At 33.2% G+C, this 20,257-nt stretch overlaps 1 protein-coding gene across 2 annotated transcripts in view; it reads left to right on the top strand.

Annotated features, from left to right (window-relative positions):
• Nucleotides 1–10,950, top strand: part of NCAM2 (neural cell adhesion molecule 2) — a 409,545-nt gene extending 398,595 nt beyond the window's left edge. Inside the window, exons 17-18 of one of the 2 annotated variants that reach the window (XM_063448328.1) lie at nucleotides 2,847–2,963; nucleotides 10,572–10,950. In XM_063448328.1, the coding sequence (XP_063304398.1) occupies nucleotides 2,847–2,963; nucleotides 10,572–10,683 (229 nt within the window). In that variant the 3' untranslated portion in view covers nucleotides 10,684–10,950. The remainder of the gene's footprint in view (nucleotides 1–2,846; nucleotides 2,964–10,571) is intronic. The other variant, XM_063448337.1, reaches the window with a different exon arrangement.
• The last annotated feature ends 9,307 nt before the right edge of the window (nucleotides 10,951–20,257 follow it).

The raw sequence follows: 20,257 nt of genomic DNA, 5'->3' as shown, positions 1-20,257 counted from the left end.
TTCAGGCCATATATTTTTTGAAAAGTTATGATGAATCCGGTTAGTCAGAAAAAAAGGGAATCATTTTACAAATGGGTGACACGTTGGTACTGAACGCCAGCGTTACTGCATTGTTATTTCCCAAAAGTAAATGAGATGTGGGTGAGAGGAAGGCACTCTAGAACATATATGGTTGTTTTGCTCAAATATTTGGCAATATTGTAAATAAGTAAATTTATATATCAAACAAATTTTACCATTATCTTATGGTCTAATTTCCTCACAGATTTTGCTTGAGTGGCCTAATGTCTTCACTGATGTAAATCAACAAAAACTATTGTAGTTTCTAATTAATAAGGCTAACGCATTAATCCCTTTTTTGGGGGAAAAAAATTACTTTACTGACAGTAGAAAATTGGGTGAAGCAGGTAGAAGACACCAGAGTAATGGAGGATCAGACAATAATAAGGAAAAATATTTCAAAATATAGAAACCATGGCTAAATTTATGGCATGAAATGAGGGGTCATATGAGATATATTCAACATATCTAACTGTTTTATTTTTAAGTTAGATTCTCCACCGCCATGCAATAAATGAAATACAATATATCTAATTTAATTTTCCGTAACTTCCGAGGTCCTAACTTAACTTAACCTTACTGAATCCTGTTTGGGCTCTTTTTGCTATAATGTATTGGACCAGTGGAACTAACTGATTGTTATGGTACTTAATAAGAAGTTGAGGTGTGGTGCATAAAATCATCACCTCAGTATAATTGTGTTCTTTTTTTACCTCTAACATGCCTACTGCTATTCAGTAAATCTTTTTTTAGAACTGTCATAAAAAAAATAAGTTACATTTTACACAAACGCTTAGTGTTGGGATAGACCGCATAACATAAGTCAGATGAATGGTGGATAGCTCCTACACCTTTCTGCCCCCACTGTCTGACGCATGGTAATAATATTAAGACTGGGCTTGCGAAAGTTTTACTTGAATTTTTTTTATTTTGTCCATAGAAATAAATCATAATCCAATAAAACTATGGTAAAATAATACTGACCTTTAACAAAGAAAATATACTTATGTTGGATTTTGGTCATATCACCCAGAACAAAGTGTCACAAAGGCATTATAAAGGAAAAGTTTTCATCACATAATGTAATATTTTGGCCCTCACTCAATTCTAACATACATTCACAGGCCTGAGTTTAAAATAGTGATCATGAGGAGTCATAAGATATGCTGACAATAAGTAAACTTAACTTATTTTAGAACTTGCAATAGACTTGACATGACAATGTATATGACAAATATATATATAATTTATTTCAAAGTACATGATGTAATCAAAAGGTGCCTTATATTTTACAAGACTTAAATGAATAAATAATATAATATAATGAATATATATTGAATATGTATTGTTGAATTTATGCTTAAATGCATCACCAATTGAAAGGTAAAAAGTCTAAATGGCTATAGAAATTAGGTAAAAAACGAGAAGTATATGAGAATTCACATAAGTCTCAGAAAGATTTATTTCAATGAAAAAATTAACTTCTGTGCAATCTAAGTTACTCAAAAAATGAATATAAATAACATAAAAGTTCTTAAAAGTAACTTAATGATTAACATATAACGCACATCTTAATCAATATGCTGTCTCTTGAATGTCTGAACAACACCTCAAAAGATAGTAGTAAACAATGCTAAGTATGAAATAGTGCTCAAATTTATTGCCATTTGAAAAAAAAACAGGTTTAATATTGCAAAATTCGATATTATGTATGTTTGTAAATAGCATCTACACCCAAAAGTCTTAAAAATCTCAGCAATTAATATTTACTCTCCACAATGTCCAATATCCCAGATAAAAGGGTTAAAAAAACAAATTCTTCATTTTTTAAAAGTCTTTCATATTTTCCATGTAGGATTCAAGTGCAGATTTCTTAAACAGGGTGTTCTTCACTCTTCAAATAGGCATATATGCTGGCATTGTCCATAAAGTAAACACAGAAGAGGTCATTTCTATAGTGCAGTATTGTAAATAAATAAGTAGTTAACATGTATAAAGTCACAGCGTGCTTACACAATTTGTGTCTCATCCAGGCACTGTTATAATGGCATGCTTTATGGATGCAGCTGCTTATTTGTATTAATTGGCCTTTCTGTATTCCTTTGAAAGGAAAAAAAACAGCTATTTCTGAATCTTTAGGGATGCTAAAAACATTAATATAATTATTTGCATAGTTTTTATTTTTCCTCTATTCATTTACCTGTTTGAAAGATTATTTGGAGGTTATAAACTTGTAGAGACTATATAGTATTGCAAAAAAGCTAATTATATATAAAAAGGTTTTCCCAAAAACTAGACAACACATACTATAAATAAATACCACTTGGCACCTGGGTCTGCAAATCAGTCCTTAAAAGTGGTCCATTTAAATATTTCTAAAATAACTGGAGTTGATTCAAATGAAGAGCATATTCCACATTTCTGGACAAATCCACCATTGTAGTTTATCAAGTAAAAATATCAAATAGCTTATTTTCTAATCAAAGAATTTAGGAATTTAAGAATTCAGTTCCTAAATACACTGAATTATACATTTGGTTCACCTGGAAGACTTTTATAAGTAGCCTAGGTGGGTTTTATGTCATTTTTAAAGGAATTGACCTTTCATCTTCTCATGGTCAATAACATGAGTACATTGGAGTTGTTTTAAAACAATATACTTTAGGATATACAATGAAAGAACATCTCAATGTGTCCTTCCTTGAAAAAATACTTTATTATTTAAATCCCAATGTGTATTATTTACATAGTATAACATATATTCAGAAATGTTTAATATCTTGTAGGAAAGATGGATCAAAAGACCCAATAGTTGAAATGAGAACTGAGGATGAAAGAATTACAAATCATGATGGGAGTCCTGTAAATGAGCCAAATGAAACAACTCCACTTACAGAACCTGAGTATGTATAATATTCTTGTTTTGTGGTTTCTTTTAAAAGTTCTGTATCACAAATCGAAGGAATGGCATTAATGCCATATCGTGTATAGAATAATGGAATAGAACTTTTTAAACTTGACCCATCAAATATCTAAGGAGAAATACCTGAATAGAAAACTTTTTTTTACTATGATTTCTAAGCATTTCTAATCTGTTGATGAAGAATCAGTGCAATTTTATATTATGTTTTAAAGTTACAACAAAACTTTTCATAAGCAGCTCAATTTCCTTTTAAATGTGCTTGAACATATGTAATACCATTCACTCTTCTAGAAACAGCAGCTTCCGGAAGAGTAATGATATTAACAGTAATACTAAAATAGAAAAACATGGCATCAGTGATATATAAACTTGTGTCTAACTGTGTAAAGTAAAACAAATAAAGAGTATTGTTAAAACAACAGAAAACTGGGTAACTTAAAAATATATAACTATATAACATATGTATAAGATTAAGGGTTGAGTAAATTCCCTTCTTGCCTTTTTGATTGTGTTTTCCACATTATAGAACACTTGCACATTAAAAGTATATAAGCAGAAAATAAACTAAACAAATATACAAATATAAATTAGTACAAAACTCAGATAACCAGTTTATAAGAACATAACATTTTAAAAAGTTCAAACATTATAAAGCATGGCTTTGAGTTTAAATGTAGTGGTAATTGGGTAAAACCCCATACTGTTTATCCTTATAATGTACAGATATTATTAGTATTTGGATACAATTATATATTGAATTGACTAGGCTGTTCTTTAATAAAGTTTGCATAATCATCCAACATGCTAACACAGACTAAATTGCATATCACAATTATTAGCTCAGCAATGCAATATAACTGTTGATTTATTAAATATAGAATATACCAACAAAGGCAAATCAGAATTTTATTATTATGTCTCTGTGGATTATTTTCAGAAACTAATGATCAGATCATTAAAATTCTTCATGTCATATGAAAGGATTAGTCACATTACATATTTTTATTTATTTAAATAGCATAATAACTTTAATTCATAAAGCTGTGTCAGCTATTTTACTACTGCTAGATATTAAATCTATAAACACAGACAGTACATTTCGAATATTTACAGCAAAGAGACTCTATAAATATTGCAAGCTAAATTATAATTACAATTACATCTCATGTGTTTGTGATTTCACATTTTATTTGAAACTATATAAACAGGTTGTTCTTTTTTGTCTAATGTGGCTATAAGTAGTAACCCCTTAAGGACCAAACTTCTAGAATAAAAGGGAATCATGACATGTCACACATGTCATGTGTCCTTAAGGGGTTAAATGTTCCCAGTTTGGTTTTATAAACCTAAAAAAAGTTGCTAATGATAATGAGTTCCATAGAATGTACACACATATATATACTGTATGACACTTTTTAAATACTATTTTCATATTTTTTAATATAGTGTATGTGAGGGCCATGTGGGGGTATAATTAAAGAAAGTAATGACATTTTCTGATAGTGACATTCTATAATAAAAGCCAATAATATCAAAGAATCACATCATAATTTACGTTACTGCCTACACAAATGGAGTTCCGAGGACCATTTCTTATAGTAATGTTGTCAGATTTATTAACATAAATATAATAATATAAATTATAGGGGTAATATTATTATATGCGCTCACTCAGCGAAGTAAACAAGTTAAATTGCTAGTAACATTAAAACAAAGCAAAAGTAATGGACATTTGATCTCTGTGTATATAGGCAAGTAAAATAATAGATAGTGGACATTTTGATTTCCCTGAATTAATGCAATCAAATATCATTTATCACAACAAAAAACGTCAAATATATTAGATCATCAAATATGTACCATTAACCCCCTTTCTGCCACATGTTTGATTGTTAATATTTCATGTATTTATTTAGAATTTCCAGAATTTTGTGTTGGATAAAAAGTTGTATAGATTATATATATATATACTCTCAACCTAGAATTGTTTAGACGTGGTCTGACAAAGTGACATAAAAGCATAAATATATTTTCTTGTAACATACAGTACTTCTAATGAAATCGATAAAATTGTAAGGAAGCTGAATGCATTCAGCACAATATAGTAGAAAATTATACTTAGTATATTCACTGCATAGGAATATTACAAGCTCATCTAACAGTCTGCAGGAATGTCTATATTATACAGAGTATACTCAGACTTTTCTCTTCCTGGCTGCAAGAACACAGATTTGAAGTTTGACAGTAGAACATTCGCTATAGAAAACAAGGGGTAGTAGGGGGTACTGTATTTTATAGCCTCCCTGCAGAGATCCCAAGGAGTCCTGGAAGATAAATGTGTTTCTCTACTGGGTGAAAAACAGTACCAAGGCAAAAAACATAAGTAGTTTTACTGGCTAAATTTTCTTTTGAATTTCTGTCTAAAATAAATAAATAAATAAATACATAAATAAATAAATACATAAATAAATATAAAACAGGAAAGGGTAAGATATTAAATAAGTAGAGACATAATTTATGTCTAGAATTACTAAGAAGTATATTCAATATTTGCACGAAACCATAATAAAATTTTTTTTTACAACCTAACAGTATAGATATAATTTGTATTATTTTACTAAGTAAGGAATATTTGTACATCTCCCAGGTCTCAGTATAAAATGTAATTTAGATATGTATTATTACTATTATTATTATTATTATTATTATTATTATTTCTCAAACATGCAAAGCAGTCCGAACAAAATTCCAGTCTTAAATATTTTAAAAAACTTTTCCATGAAATTATAATAAAAAAACAGAATATTTACTAAAAGTTTACTAAAGATCATCCTGCAATTAGTTGACATTCAAACTACACTGTGTCTATAAAAAAATAAAACATGTCTTAAATCTTTGTTGGACATGACCGAACACTACAGCCTTATTACACTACTTAGGCTGTGTGACAATTGCTAGTGTTAGAAAAATAGCCAACTTTTTTATTAGATATTCATCAGGCTCCACCAGTAAGAGACTTCAGTTAGACTATTACCTCTTTATGTAAACAACTGGGTAATATAAAATACATTAAAACCATAAAACCTTTCAGTGAGAATATGGCTAAAATTTATATTAAAGTACATGAACATTTTGTAGAAGTCCACATAATTTACTCACTTCATGAGTAGAAGTAATACATTTTTAAATATCTCCATGTTTGACAACCATTACATTTTCTTCTTTGGGATGAGAGACAAGGAGCTTAATTGGTATAACATCCTCATTAACCCTTACAAACCATGAAAGAGCTAATGCATGCTAGGCTCTCTACTTTGCATCTCCTCTCATGAGGTTCCCTGGCCATTTTTTTCTGCACATTATTGCTTAGTATCAATTTGTTCTAAAGTTCCTACCTCAATCCAAGCTCCTACACAGCTTACTGCAAATAGCTTCTTTGTGTATTGGTTTGGAAGTTAAAAAATAGTCTGGCTAGCAACAAAAACAATTGCCATAAAAAAATCATATGCTATAAGGATGCCAACCTCCCTAAATTTACACTCCATGTCACTTTCAAAAGTTGCAAGGAAAGATACAATATTTCTGTTATTAAGTTAGGAGACATAGAATAACTGTCAACCCATATATCACAGTCCGGTGAATGAGAGTCATGTGAGAACACTATGGCCTGAAACTTTTTTTTTTTACCATTAAACCTCTGCTACCTGTTGGATAAAGGAGGTCATTAACAGAGTCAAATCTCTTTTTCTTATGACCTCCAATCACTGTCTATGATTTAAGGAAAAAAAGGCACTCTGGGTGTGGTAATAGCTTCTTTGATATCCTGCACAATTTTAAATGTATTCATTTACTTTAATAATTTACTGTTTGCTTTCTGACAGTTGAATAGACATTTATTTTAATGCTGATCATAATTAGCTTTGTGATAATTATTACTATTCACTTCCTGACAATTTGCATACAAAGCTAAAAAGGTATGAGATAATCAGAGTTAAAGGGTTACTCCAATCAAAAGCTAGTGTTTTGGTGGTGGTCTGCCAACCCCCAAATGCCCCAAAAAAATAATTAAAAACTGTTAAACCTACTTTTTTCAAGCATGAGTCCAAGCTCTAATTCAGCAGGATCTTCCTTCACTGACATCACTCCCCCTTGGTGTAAGGAAGTCATGAAGGGCAGACTGAGGAATGGCACAGGAAGGCATGACACAATTGGCTGCCTAGGCAAAGCATCTTGTGCGTGCTGGTGTTAGAATTAATAACAGCCAACCTGGTACCTAATGATGCTGCCAGAGATGGAATTGCACTTCTAGTAGCATAGGGGCCAATCTCTGTATGTGCAGCATTTTAAAGCATTTTAATGCACATACAGATTCCAGATTACAGATTCCAGGCATCATAACCACTTCTAATCACAGAAGTGGTCATGGTGCTTAGCGTAACCCTTTAAAAGTACTGTAAATACTGATTCATAACAGCTACATTGTTTTCTATTCTGTTAAAATTAGTAACTTGAGTGTTATCGAACCTGAAAAAAACCTTTGTCAACCAATTTCCTTACAAAAGTCTGTTAAAAAGTCATGTCTTTATAATTAAGCCCAGAAAAGTTCAATGTCAGCAATGAAGTTGAGATTAAGCTTTTTTTAAGAGCACTGAGAATATAATAAAACAATAAAGATTGAAAATACAATACGGCAACCTTTTTTTGAGGATTGTGGACCTTTAAAACTTCAGATAATTGTGTATGATTGTGTTGATTATACTTATTAAAAGAAGTGGCACTTTTGTTCTCCAACAATTTGCAGAAAAAATTGATATGTGTAACATGAGTCACTTTTTTTCAATGGCAATAAATCAATATTAACAAAGGAGAGTATTTTTAAGCCTGATTCTACTAATTCAGGAATGTAAAATTACTTGGATTTGATTTTAGTAAGCTAAGGGCCATACATCAAGCCATACAAAAGCCAGTGAGAGCCTCCATGTAATGTAATTTTTACAAGAAGACGCTTATAAACATGACAATTACCATTGTCCTTGTTTTTGCTCCCTTAAAATGTACTGTTTTCTTCCATCATGAAGATTACACTTTGTGGAGCATCATATTGTCTGTGTAACCTTGAAAGGTAAATAACAATAGGTATTGGATCATAGTGTAATCATTCCTTATGTTGCTAATGACAATACAGTCTAGTTAAGTGCAAATCTCTGAATTATACATCAATTCTTATACTGAAATTTTTTTTCCACAATAATGTTTAAAAAGAATCTCGTAATTCTGTCTAAAAAACAGTAACAATGACAATATTGATTGACATCTGTCATATTTTTATTTTTTATTTTACCTGCAAATATTCATATTAGTTATTACGAGTAAATTATATATATATATATATATATATATATATATATATATATATATATATATATATATATATATATATATATATATAAACTTCCAAAGATAGCACTCCAGGGTCTTTATAAAAATTAACTTTTATTTTCCTGGCTAAAACATCAAAGTGTCAACGTTTCAGCCTGATCCCCTCAGGCTTTCGTCCTGACGAAAGCCTGAGGGGTTCAGGCTGAAACGTTGACACTTTGATGTTTTAGCAAGGAAAATAACGTTAATTTTTATAAAGACCCTGGAGTGCTATCTTTGGAAGTTTTTTTGTATTTTGGCTGACAAGCACCGGGCATTGAACAACTGGACAGGTGGAGTGCAAGATTTTTTGTTTTTTTTTTATATATATATATATATATATATATATATATATATATATATATATTGCCATCCTGATGAAATCCCATGTATTGGGGCTGAAACATCGATATTTGTAAAAACTAGAGTATAAAAGTTATATTTTATTTTTACTAACATCAAGTCCTTGGAGTGCGGTCATTTCCAAACATTTTTTTTTATTCTGTGCCTGACCAGCACCGGGCAATTACTTTCTAATCCAGGAGTGCAAGCATATATGTGTAAAGTATATGTTAGACATAACAATTATATATATAAAGATTATATGTAAATTTTTTATATATACATTTATATTTTTTATATATACATTTATATTTCCTGGCCATATCCATGGCAGCAAAACAATGGGTAGCTCGTCCTATACCTAATTAGACAGGAACTCATAATTAAAAAGTATTTTTGTTCCTGTCCTATCCCTAGGACATACTTGGTCTTTTTGTACTAAGAGATTTTTCTCTTTGGCTTACCTGAGGGTAGTTACCCTCGACCTCAAGGGAGTTCAGCCTCTCTCACTTTGGAAGTCTTCAGTACACGGCCCTCCGCAAAGGTGACCCCCTGAAGTAACCCCTTTAGTGACCAGGGATTATAAACTTGCAGCGACCCATGGGGTAGCAAGATTACAACCTCGGCAACAAATTGCAGTGACCCAAGGAGTATCAATATGTCATGTAAAGGAGGATTTCATGGATACAGGATTTGGAAGAATTGATTCCTTAATACATAAGGATGCAGTGGCAAGCTGAATCTGTTATTTTATAACTTCATTTCTTCTTCATTTTCTTCTTCTTTGGTGCTTTAAGGATTTTGGAGGGTATTGTCCCTTTAAAAAGGGCATGTCAATCCTTGTTTCGAGCTGTAAGCCCTAAAACCATATTGCTATGCCATATAATGTTGAGAACACATATATTGTAATTTTTACTGATATTTTATAGGAGGATAGATTACATTGATTATATTTTAAACATAAATAACTTTTTTCATAGTTTTAATAGGACTATTTTGTTTTTTCAAAGCAACCTCAGAGGTTTTTGGGTTTTAAACATTTTTACAAAAGCAGTAGTGGAAATAAGAAACTGTCCTCATGCAAGTAGTTTGACATACTCATTTTAAATATATCAGTCTGTGTTTGCTGTTTATTTCAATACCTACTTTTATTACTAATGGAAATCCACAGGCAACGAACAATTACACTTTCATTGGATGGAACTTTTTTATAATCTTTCTCTCTGACCTGACTGCTAATATTGCTTTCTAAAGGAAAATGAGCACAATTTGATGACTCATAGCTTGATTGTAATAATGTTGAAGATGCATCATTTACAAGAGGCTTACCATTCATAGCATTAAACTACTTACTAAATTAAAATTTGAAATTTAATCTGATTTAATCTCCTTTGGTGTAAACAATTGTCTTGAGATTTTGAGTACACAATACATGTATATCCAGTGTTTTAAGATATTGTTTATGTAGACAGGTTTAAAGGAACACACCAAGAACCATAGCCACAGTAGCTCTTGTAGTGGTTATGGCACCAGGAGTGTCCTCCCAAACCTCCAGTGTTAGATGACAAAAACAAATTGAAATGGTTTGATTTCTTACCTGCGGTCTGACAAGCACCACTCCCCACCTCCACTACTAATGTTGATGAGCTGAAAGTTCCTAAGCAGCAACTTCTGTGAAACTAGCTACAGTAGTTATGGTGCTTGAAAAGTTTCATTATTGAATGATTTACCAAAGGATTAATGGTACTTTGTCGTGTGTGCAATCAATTGTCATCTTCCATGTTGGTATTTCTAAAATAATGCACATTTATCTTTTCTTTCATTTTAGGAAACTGCTCTTAAAGGAGGAAAACGGTAAAGAAGCTTTGAGTGCAGAAACAATCGAAATTAAAATATCAAATGACATAATTCAAACGAAAGAAAGTGATAGCAAAGCATAGCATGGTGACGTCCATATCGGCTTGATGGGAACATTGATGGTGTAATCCGAATATCAATGCTCTGCTGCAGACAATTGTTGGCTAATATTAGCTTTCAATTGTCAGTACAAGTATCCATATCTGAACTACTCACATTTACTGTACTTTATGGTTTTGTTGATTAATTTAGTATGTTTGTCTGACTGATAGCAGTGCAAATGTATAAAGTTGAAAATGATTGCAAAACAATCTTTAATTTATTTAAAATAAAATGTTCTATTTATAAAATATTTTCTTTTTTCTTGTTAAAAAAGGCTTCATGTGTTTGGCAAATATGCTATACTAATATATAATGCATACTATATCACATGTATTGCCCTTTTCAACCATGCCTTATAATCATTGGTAACTTTTTTCCATGCTTAACCCCTTAAGGACACATGGCATGTGTGACATGTCATGATTCCCTTTTATTCCAGAAGTTTGGTCCTTAAGGGGTTAAACAATTTCAGTAAAAATAAACTATTTTTTATATATATATATATAAAATTTAGAGACACATAAAGCAATGTTCTAAAACAAATGAATGAAAACCATGGAACTCATCTTCTAAAGAAGTGGTTCCCAAACCAGTCCTCATGGCCCACCAACAATCAAGCATTTATGTATTTTCCTTTTTTATTTCAATGGAGATACTGGCAAAACCTGGACTATTGGTAGGGCTTTGGGACTGGTTTGGGAAACACTGCTCTAAGTGGTACAATTGTAATGAACCAGATTGCATAATGCTTTAAGAAATAGTTATCAATTGGGGATAAAAGTCAGCTGTTTTCTAAAGAGAAATCCATACTCTATTGATTGATTAAGTGAGGGAGTTATGATAGTATAAGATTCCATATAAATCTGGGATGTCCTGCTTAGTGCTTTTCTCAGTTTCAGAACCCATCTCTTTCCAATTATAGGAGGTATCTTAATTGTGGTCCAGTACATACACAATAACCTAGTCCATAAAAGTGTCTTACTTACTATTAGAGTGCCACTGGCATACCCATGACCTTTAGCAATGAAAATGTAAACTATGTCTATAGGTCACCCAAACATACCCAAAAAGCATTAATTAAAATACAAAAATGTCCTACCAGACTGTCCATACAATCTTATTGATCTGTGTGTCAATGTACAATTATTAAACAAAAAATAAAAATAAATAAAAAAACAAGCTTAATTGTCAATATCCATGTTTCCTCATTGAATGCCCATTTAGAAAAAAAAAATCAAAATGCTAAGCAAAATGAAATAAAATGTTCATTAGTATAGATTAATGTCATTACTAAAATAATGACTTCTGCTTCTAGGTTGAGGAGCAGCTTGTGTGACTTGGAAGTACCTTCAGTTATCATTCCAACCCCCAATAAACTATACAGAGAGAAAGTATACAATTCATGTCCTTCATCTAGGCAACATCTATACATTTTCCTTGCTTTGCCTCCCTTACTATTATCTCTGATATGTACAGGGGGGAGGTCACACAGCTTATGATGTGAAACAGCAAACCATCTTTTTAAAATTATCTATTTATTCTATTATTTGCATGCGGAGTACTCTAAATCCCTGTGGGATATTGTTTGCTTTTAAAGATGCTTGCATAGTGTCATTTGGTATCACGGGGGTGATCAAAGTTGATTCAACAGGTTTTAAGTTGAATTTTTTGAACGTCAGCTTTTTTTTTTCAACCTTATTAATGAATATTACTATGAGTGAATAGTAAAAATATGCTTTAGACAGTGATCTTGAATTCATTTACTTTAACATTTTCAACCAGAAATAGTAGAAATAAGGGTATATAAAAAGCTGACATTTTTCGGTGGTAGGAATTGAGTAAGAATTACAATGACTGAAATACATTCTTTAATTACAGCATATACTATTACTTTCTTTCATTTAATGTATATGATTTGATGGATAGATTTGCTCTTATGTATTATCAGTTTTATATATCTCTACTTAGATATGTGACATGTGTAGACACATATTTTCATTTGCACTGACTGATAGGCAATTTATTAATTTTCAATATGTACAACGTTTTTCCATTTTACTAAACACCAAATCAATAAAGCTATATTTTCTGTCTGTGAGTTAACTATATAGATATTTCTAAAATCTATATAGAATTATTCACTATTTATCAATAAAAAGTGAACAATGAAATCATTAACTAACATATGTAGGTCATGTAATAAACAATGCATGAGCCTTTTAAGTAAAAATAACATTATAAAAAAGACTTATTAAAAAATTATATTAAATACAATTAGCAGTTGTAAAGTTTATTAACTTTTCATACAAAACTTGTTTTATACATGAAATTTTAAATTTAATTTAATTTAATTAAGAGTTTTGCAGTTAATAGTTTCCACTGACCTTTTTATTGAACAGTACGTGGGGATAACTTTAACAATAACCTGAAATTATTTAATTGAGCCTTACATTTTGTAAACCAGTTCTCAAGTTATGAAGATATCACACTATTAGAGAATAACATCTGTGGAAGAGAGGCTCAAATGGTAGATCAAAAGATTTTTTAGAATTAACAGTGTGTGGCACTCTTGCTGGGCACTATGTGTTTTTTGATAAATGAAGCAGTTGAGAGCAAGGATGCATAGTGCAAGACACATTGAGAATAGACATATGGCTCTCAACTGCAAGACATGGCGCATATGCTGACCACAGGGTGTATTCACATAAATACAGCAGTGAAGAACAAAGTGTTGGATAGGGACAATGACAGGTACTACGATCATCATAAGAAACATGTGGAATATTTGCAGAAGAAATTGTGGTCACTCTAAATACTATTCCTACAAATTTTTTTAAAGAGCTCTATGTGCTATCTGCAAGTTTTACTAAACACCCAATATTAGGCGGATAGTGTTTTCATTTCATTCATTGCTCTTGATAACAGAAACATTAACATTCAGATGCATTTCGTGCAGATGTATTTCCCACACTTATGACTTATGTGCAGGACACTTAGTAACACTTAAACCTGATTACATATTGGGTGGAGATTAGCATGTGAGTTGTAGCATTTCTATGTAGCTCAGACAATATCAACATTTTAGGGGTAGAAGAGGGTAGGAATGTGAAACTAAGCATCTAACTCTATGTATTGTCCACCTGTTAAATACGCTTTAGGCTACCTTTATTCACAGTGGTTAATGAAGTGTGTTAACCAAAAGAATCAATAGTAAAAATTAAAATAAATACCTCTCTTTAGTGATTCCTGTAGTATTATTTTAACCATTTTTAATGTTACTGTACATGTGATACGCAATGTTGGCATATTTTTCTAAGTCTTACTCCTTCATGTGCCTCTAAGATAGGAACAGGTAAAGAGTGAACTCTTCTTCCATTTAGTGGACCAATTGCATATCTGGTATCTAACTTGCTACTAACCAAGAAGTCACTTTTTACCAGACCCCACAACATACAGGACCAACAATTAATCTGAAACCCATTCATGAAAAGGTGTTTCAGGGAGCCCTCTTGGTTTTATTAAGCCTTATCGCAAAGACAGTAGGATGATGGAAAGAGTGAAGGGGCCTCACCAAGTCTTTCCTGTCATTATAAGCCATACAAACCAATGCATATAATAGCTTTTGCAGAACTAGCTACTTCAATCATAAGGCATATTTCTCACTTGGAGCATAATGTCTCCATTAGCTAAAATCAGACTTTGCTTGCAGCATCTTCTAAACATACTAAAATGTCCATGATGGAATATAAAGCTCTGTAAAGCTTCAACCCACAGTTGCCTTGTTTTGAGTTTTGTCTCTAGGATGGGGGTAACCATAATCTTCAATCAGTTCACTTGAAGAAACTAAGAATACTCCACTCTTGGGGGCTAAAGCATTATTTAGAGTACTTCTGGCTTTCAGGAATGGCTTGTCAATTTAATTTGTAAATAGGGCTAAGTGCAATATCCATTTTTTGTTTCAGTGTGTTCTTATACACTGATCAGCCACAACACTAAAACCACCTGCCTTATATTGTGCAGGTCCTCCATGTGCTGCCAAAACGGCAATAATGCATTGAGATATGGACTCCACAGGACCTCTGAACATGTCCTGTGGTATCTGGCACCAAGACATTAGCAGCAGATCCTTTAAGTCCACCAAGTTGTGAGGCAGGGCCACCATGGTTTGAATTTGTTCATCCAGCACATCCCACAGATGCTCAATCGAATAGAGATTTGGGGAATTTGAAGTCCAAGGCAATACCTTGGCCTTTTTGTTATGTCCCTCAAACAATTCCTGAGTCAATATTCACAGTGCATTATCCTGCTGAAAGAGGCCACAGCCAGCTGGGTACTCCTTTGCCATGGGCTGTATGGGTCTGTAATGATCTCTAGGTAAGTGCTACATGTCAAGGTAACTTCATCAGGAATGCCAGGACCAAAGGATTCCCAACAAAATATTGGCCAAAGCATGGCACTCTGACCAATCTTCGGATATGCAGCAAACTGCAATGAAATGTATACTCTGATATTTTTCTATCATGACCAGCAATTTATTACAGCAATTTAAACAACTGTAGCTCTTTTGTGTTATCAGAACAGACAGCCTAGCCTTTTTTACCTACAGTCATCATGAGTTTGGGCACCCATTGCCTTTCCTTGCACCACTTTTGATAGGTATTAACTGCTGCATATCAGGAACACCCCACAAGACTCTGACGCAGTCGTCTAACCATCACTATTTGGCACTTGTCAAAGTCACTTAGGTTTTTGTGCTTGCTCTTTTTTCCTGCTTCCAACACATGAAATTCAAGAACTGACTGACTGCTCCCTTGACAGGTGCCATTGAGGTGCCATTAAAACGATATAATGATTGTTATTCACTTAATTTGTCACTAGTTTTAATGTTGTGGCTGATCAGTGTACTTGTACATTAGGAAATGGGAAGGGAGATAAAAAGAAACTATACTCATATGAATGGGATCATGAAAATATAAAATGCGCATCTTTCTAAATTAGTTACGGCAATATAGTTAAAAACCAAATGTTTAAGGGATGTGTATGGCAGAGCTACATCTATATGTGAAATAGTATTCGAGGCAGGTCTTTGCAAATTATGCATTAAAAGTACTTCCTTTTTATTATTTTTCAGCAATACCCTTCAGATATACATTTAAAAATAATTACATTAGTGATATATTTATATTAAAAAAACAACTCATCTAGAAAGGGCTACAATTAAGGTTTTTGTGACATGTTCACCTTTTCATTGGAACATTATGACCAATAATTTAATGCTAGGATAATGATATTATACTGCATGCATTGGTTAAACCTATCATTTCTTGTCATTTTATACATGAGAATCCTGCTTTGTGCATTCTGTTAAAATTGGATAACGCCAATGAACATTAATCAGGAATAAGCAGAGACCACCATAACAGCATGCAATGCCAAACTGACGAATGGAAGGACTTAAAAGTGTCAAATTTCAGAATCAATTTACAACACAATCTAAGCAGCTAAACTTGTAGGTATTGTTATAAATATTTCAAGAGAACATTAAATTGAATAGGCCCTGTCTGAGAGTTTATCAAAAAAATATAGTCCTCTATTAAGGAAACAATGTGCGAGAATCTGTAACTTGTTCAAAAAGATGAGAAAATAAAAAATATTTCAAATATTAATTTGTAAAAAAAAAAAAAAATGTTTTAAAGTTGACCTGATGTCATTATTCAATGTTTTCTACATAGTAATAGTCAGTTGATGTATATGGTAATTGTGGTTTGGTGTTTGATGAGTTTGCAACAATTTCATAAGTTCAATATCATGACTAGTTTCTTTTAAATTCTAAGAATAAAGCAAAACATAAACATTTAAATCATTTTACAAGGCTAGCTAGAGAATCAAGTTAAAATTAGACTTATTTATATTAAATGCTCTGCCCGTGGTACCATTGAAAACATTTTACATGATAAATATACTTTTTTTTTGTAAAAATAATCATATACAATCATAATTTTTCCAGCATAATAATTTTACCTTTATTATAACAGTATATGGCATTCAATAGAAACTAATGATGCAATTAGTGGCAGGCATTCACTGAATCCCATATCTTTATGGGTAGAATTTGTCAATGACCCCTTTCCCAGTCTGGCTACATAGCAATAAAGCAATAATTTATCAGCACTTTGTATAATATTATAGTACTTTATTAAGTCACCAAACCATGAAAGGCACACTTTTTCTTTATCAAGACATCAATGACTTGTCAGCTTGATAAAGACACTGTAAAGTGTCAGGACATTGCCTTGGATGGTTTGGTGGCTCAATAAACCAGAACATTATAACAAGGAGAGCTGATGAATTATTGATTATATCAAAAACAATCAATAGATTAGATAGATAGATAGATAGATAGATAGATATAATACAACTTTGAATTTATGTACAGCATAATTTCAAATTATATGTGACAGACCTTTTGTCTTTGTAGTGCAAATATCTGGAACAATAAACATAAAACAATTTATTTTACACTTTGTTTTGTATTTTGTATATAGTAAATGCAAATTCTAAACTTTGGACCATAAATAAACATTTCTCTATTCAATTTACATGTTAATCTGCAGTATAGAAGAGAAGAAAAACATGGAGGTAAGACGACCCAGTATCCAAAAGGGCTGATCTCCTTCAAACCACCACCCCAAAACAATGTCTTAACAAGAAAATAAATAAACTTTATTTGAAATAACTAGATAAAAACAAAACCGCTAGGAACTCGTAGATAAATCATTCCTGATAACTGCAAGGATATAGCTGTAACAGCATGTATCAATCCCTAGACAATGTAGTAGTCCAACTCATAACCGAGTTATTACTGAAGACAATTGTTGCAATATAAACCAAACCTTGCAGATCGTCACTAGGGAACAAATAGGCAGAAAGTACAGAGTTACACAAATGTAATTGAAATCGAAAGGATAGAGGAGGGCATGTAGTAGGAGAAAGAAATATATATAGTAGGAGTAACCTCAAAGGGAGTCCAAGCTTTACAGAAGCTGGATAACTCCACCTAGAAAAGCCCTATATAGATAGCCCAATATCCCTAACATATTGTTACAAAAGCCAACCAGCCCAAGTTCCGTGTAACACACTACCAATATGAGTTCACTAGAGTTTAAATAAAAATCAACGATGGCAACATCGGAAAAGCCCGACGCGCGTTTCGGCGGTCTATCCGCCTTTCTCAAGAGCAAAGTAAACCAACTTTAAGTCTCCCCCTCATCTGTTTAAATATCTCCCACGTACCTCCCATCTGCCGTCATTGGTCGCGGGTAGCCAGTGCCGTCTATCCATCTCATGGGGAGGGGTTGTAGTTACTGCGCATGTCATGCCGAAATATCGGCGCATGCGCACCGGACAGAGCCCCATATAGTCCATGAACTAACTGTGCAATCAGTGCGCATGTCCGAGCCATAATATCGGCACATGCGCAAGAACTTAGCACAGAGAGTGAATTGGAAATTCCATTCAATCTCATCACGGTAAGTATACAAGTGGAATGTTACCCAGAAACTTATGAACATTATTAAACTTGAGTAGGGAAATATGCCCATATTCAAATTAGTAGGTACTTCAATACTTTCCAGGCAGATATATGACTGCTAAAAATAGAGCCATTCGGGAAAGGGTAGGTAGTGGGGAATAAAAGAAGTGGAATTAAAGAAAAAAAATCAATTAATATTACATTTTACAAATAAATAAAATTATATATATTACAGAAAGACAAAAAAGAGTGGTAAAGAATAAATCCGTAAATACAGCTGGTTGTTTTAGTAAAGAAAAAAGAAAGAAAAATATATGTATATATCACCAAGACATATAGAGACCAACTTCAAAAATAGTGGTTATATGAAGGGGGCAAAAGAGAAGCCCTCATTCAAACCTAGGGGTTGAAGTGTCTTCAGTTCATATATCCACCTAGACTCCCTCTGTCTTAGGATTTTATCGAAGTCTCCACGTCTAGGGTTCCTTTTTTACCAATTCTAGTCCACAGAACCTAGGGTTATTAGAGTCTCCATGATGGTATTCTCTAAGGTGTCTCGAGATAGCTGTCTCAAGACGATTCCTGGGGGATCTTACATGTTCCATGATCCTGTCTTTAAAGACCCTAAAGGTTTTCCCCACATATTTCTGTCCACACGTACATGATAGCAGGTATACAAGGCCCTTTGTATTGCAATTAAAGAAACTTTTAATTTTAAGGGAGCCTTGTCCTTTACTATCGCTAACAGTCTTGGAGTCTTTAAGGATAAACTTACAGGCTACACATCTACCATAGCCATATGTGCCAATTGGAGGGGTACCCAGCCAAATGGCATGCGGCTGTGGTTTAGTGGAGAAGTGACTAGGTACCAATAAGTCATGAATATTCCGTCCCCGTCTAGCTGTGATATTAACATGTGGGCTTAGAGCATCCTTAAGATGTACATCATTTAGTAGGATAGGCCAGAATCTCTCAAGTGACTTTCGTACTTCTGGCCACCCTACATCAAATGTTGCAATCATACGGATATTTCCAGCATCCTTGTTGATTTTCTTTTTCGGGAGGTCACAAAGTAGGTCACTCCTCTCAGTTTGGAGTGCTCTTTTATATGCCCTTTTCAAACAGCGATTCGGGTAACCCTTCTCCTTGAAGTGTTGCGAAGTTGTTTCGCTTTCATTGTAAAGTCCTGAATGTTACTACAATTCCTGCAAAGGCAAAGATACTGGCCCACCAGAATACCCTCCTTGAGGGGTCGCGGATGGTGACTAGTCCAGTGAAGGAAAGAATTAGTTGCCGTGGGTTTTCTAAACAACGTGGAATGAAATGTGAATTTCCAATTCACTCTCTGTGCTAAGTTCTTGCGCATGTGCCGATATTATGGCTCGGACATGCGCACTGATTGCACAGTTAGTTCATGGACTATATGGGGCTCTGTCCGGTGCGCATGCGCCGATATTTCGGCATGACATGCGCAGTAACTACAACCCCTCCCCATGAGATGGATAGACGGCACTGGCTACCCGCGACCAATGACGGCAGATGGGAGGTACGTGGGAGATATTTAAACAGATGAGGGGGAGACTTAAAGTTGGTTTACTTTGCTCTTGAGAAAGGCGGATAGACCGCCGAAACGCGCGTCGGGCTTTTCCGATGTTGCCATCGTTGATTTTTATTTAAACTCTAGTGAACTCATATTGGTAGTGTGTTACACGGAACTTGGGCTGGTTGGCTTTTGTAACAATATGTTAGGGATATTGGGCTATCTATATAGGGCTTTTCTAGGTGGAGTTATCCAGCTTCTGTAAAGCTTGGACTCCCTCTGAGGTTACTCCTACTATATATATTTTATTTTTTCTCCTACTACATGCCCTCCTCTATCCTTTCAATTTCAATTACATTTGTGTAACTCTGTACTTTCTGCCTATTTGGTCCCTAGTGACGATCTGCAAGGTTTGGTTTATATTGCAACAATTGCCTTCAGTAATGAGTTATGAGTTGGACTGCTACATTGTCTAGGGATTGAT

This window comes from Pelobates fuscus, chromosome 1 (genome assembly GCF_036172605.1).
Source record: "Pelobates fuscus isolate aPelFus1 chromosome 1, aPelFus1.pri, whole genome shotgun sequence".
Classification (NCBI taxonomy): Eukaryota; Metazoa; Chordata; class Amphibia; order Anura; family Pelobatidae; genus Pelobates; species Pelobates fuscus.
Note: the sequence above shows the minus strand (reverse complement) of the source record. Positions and strands in the feature narration are given on the sequence as shown.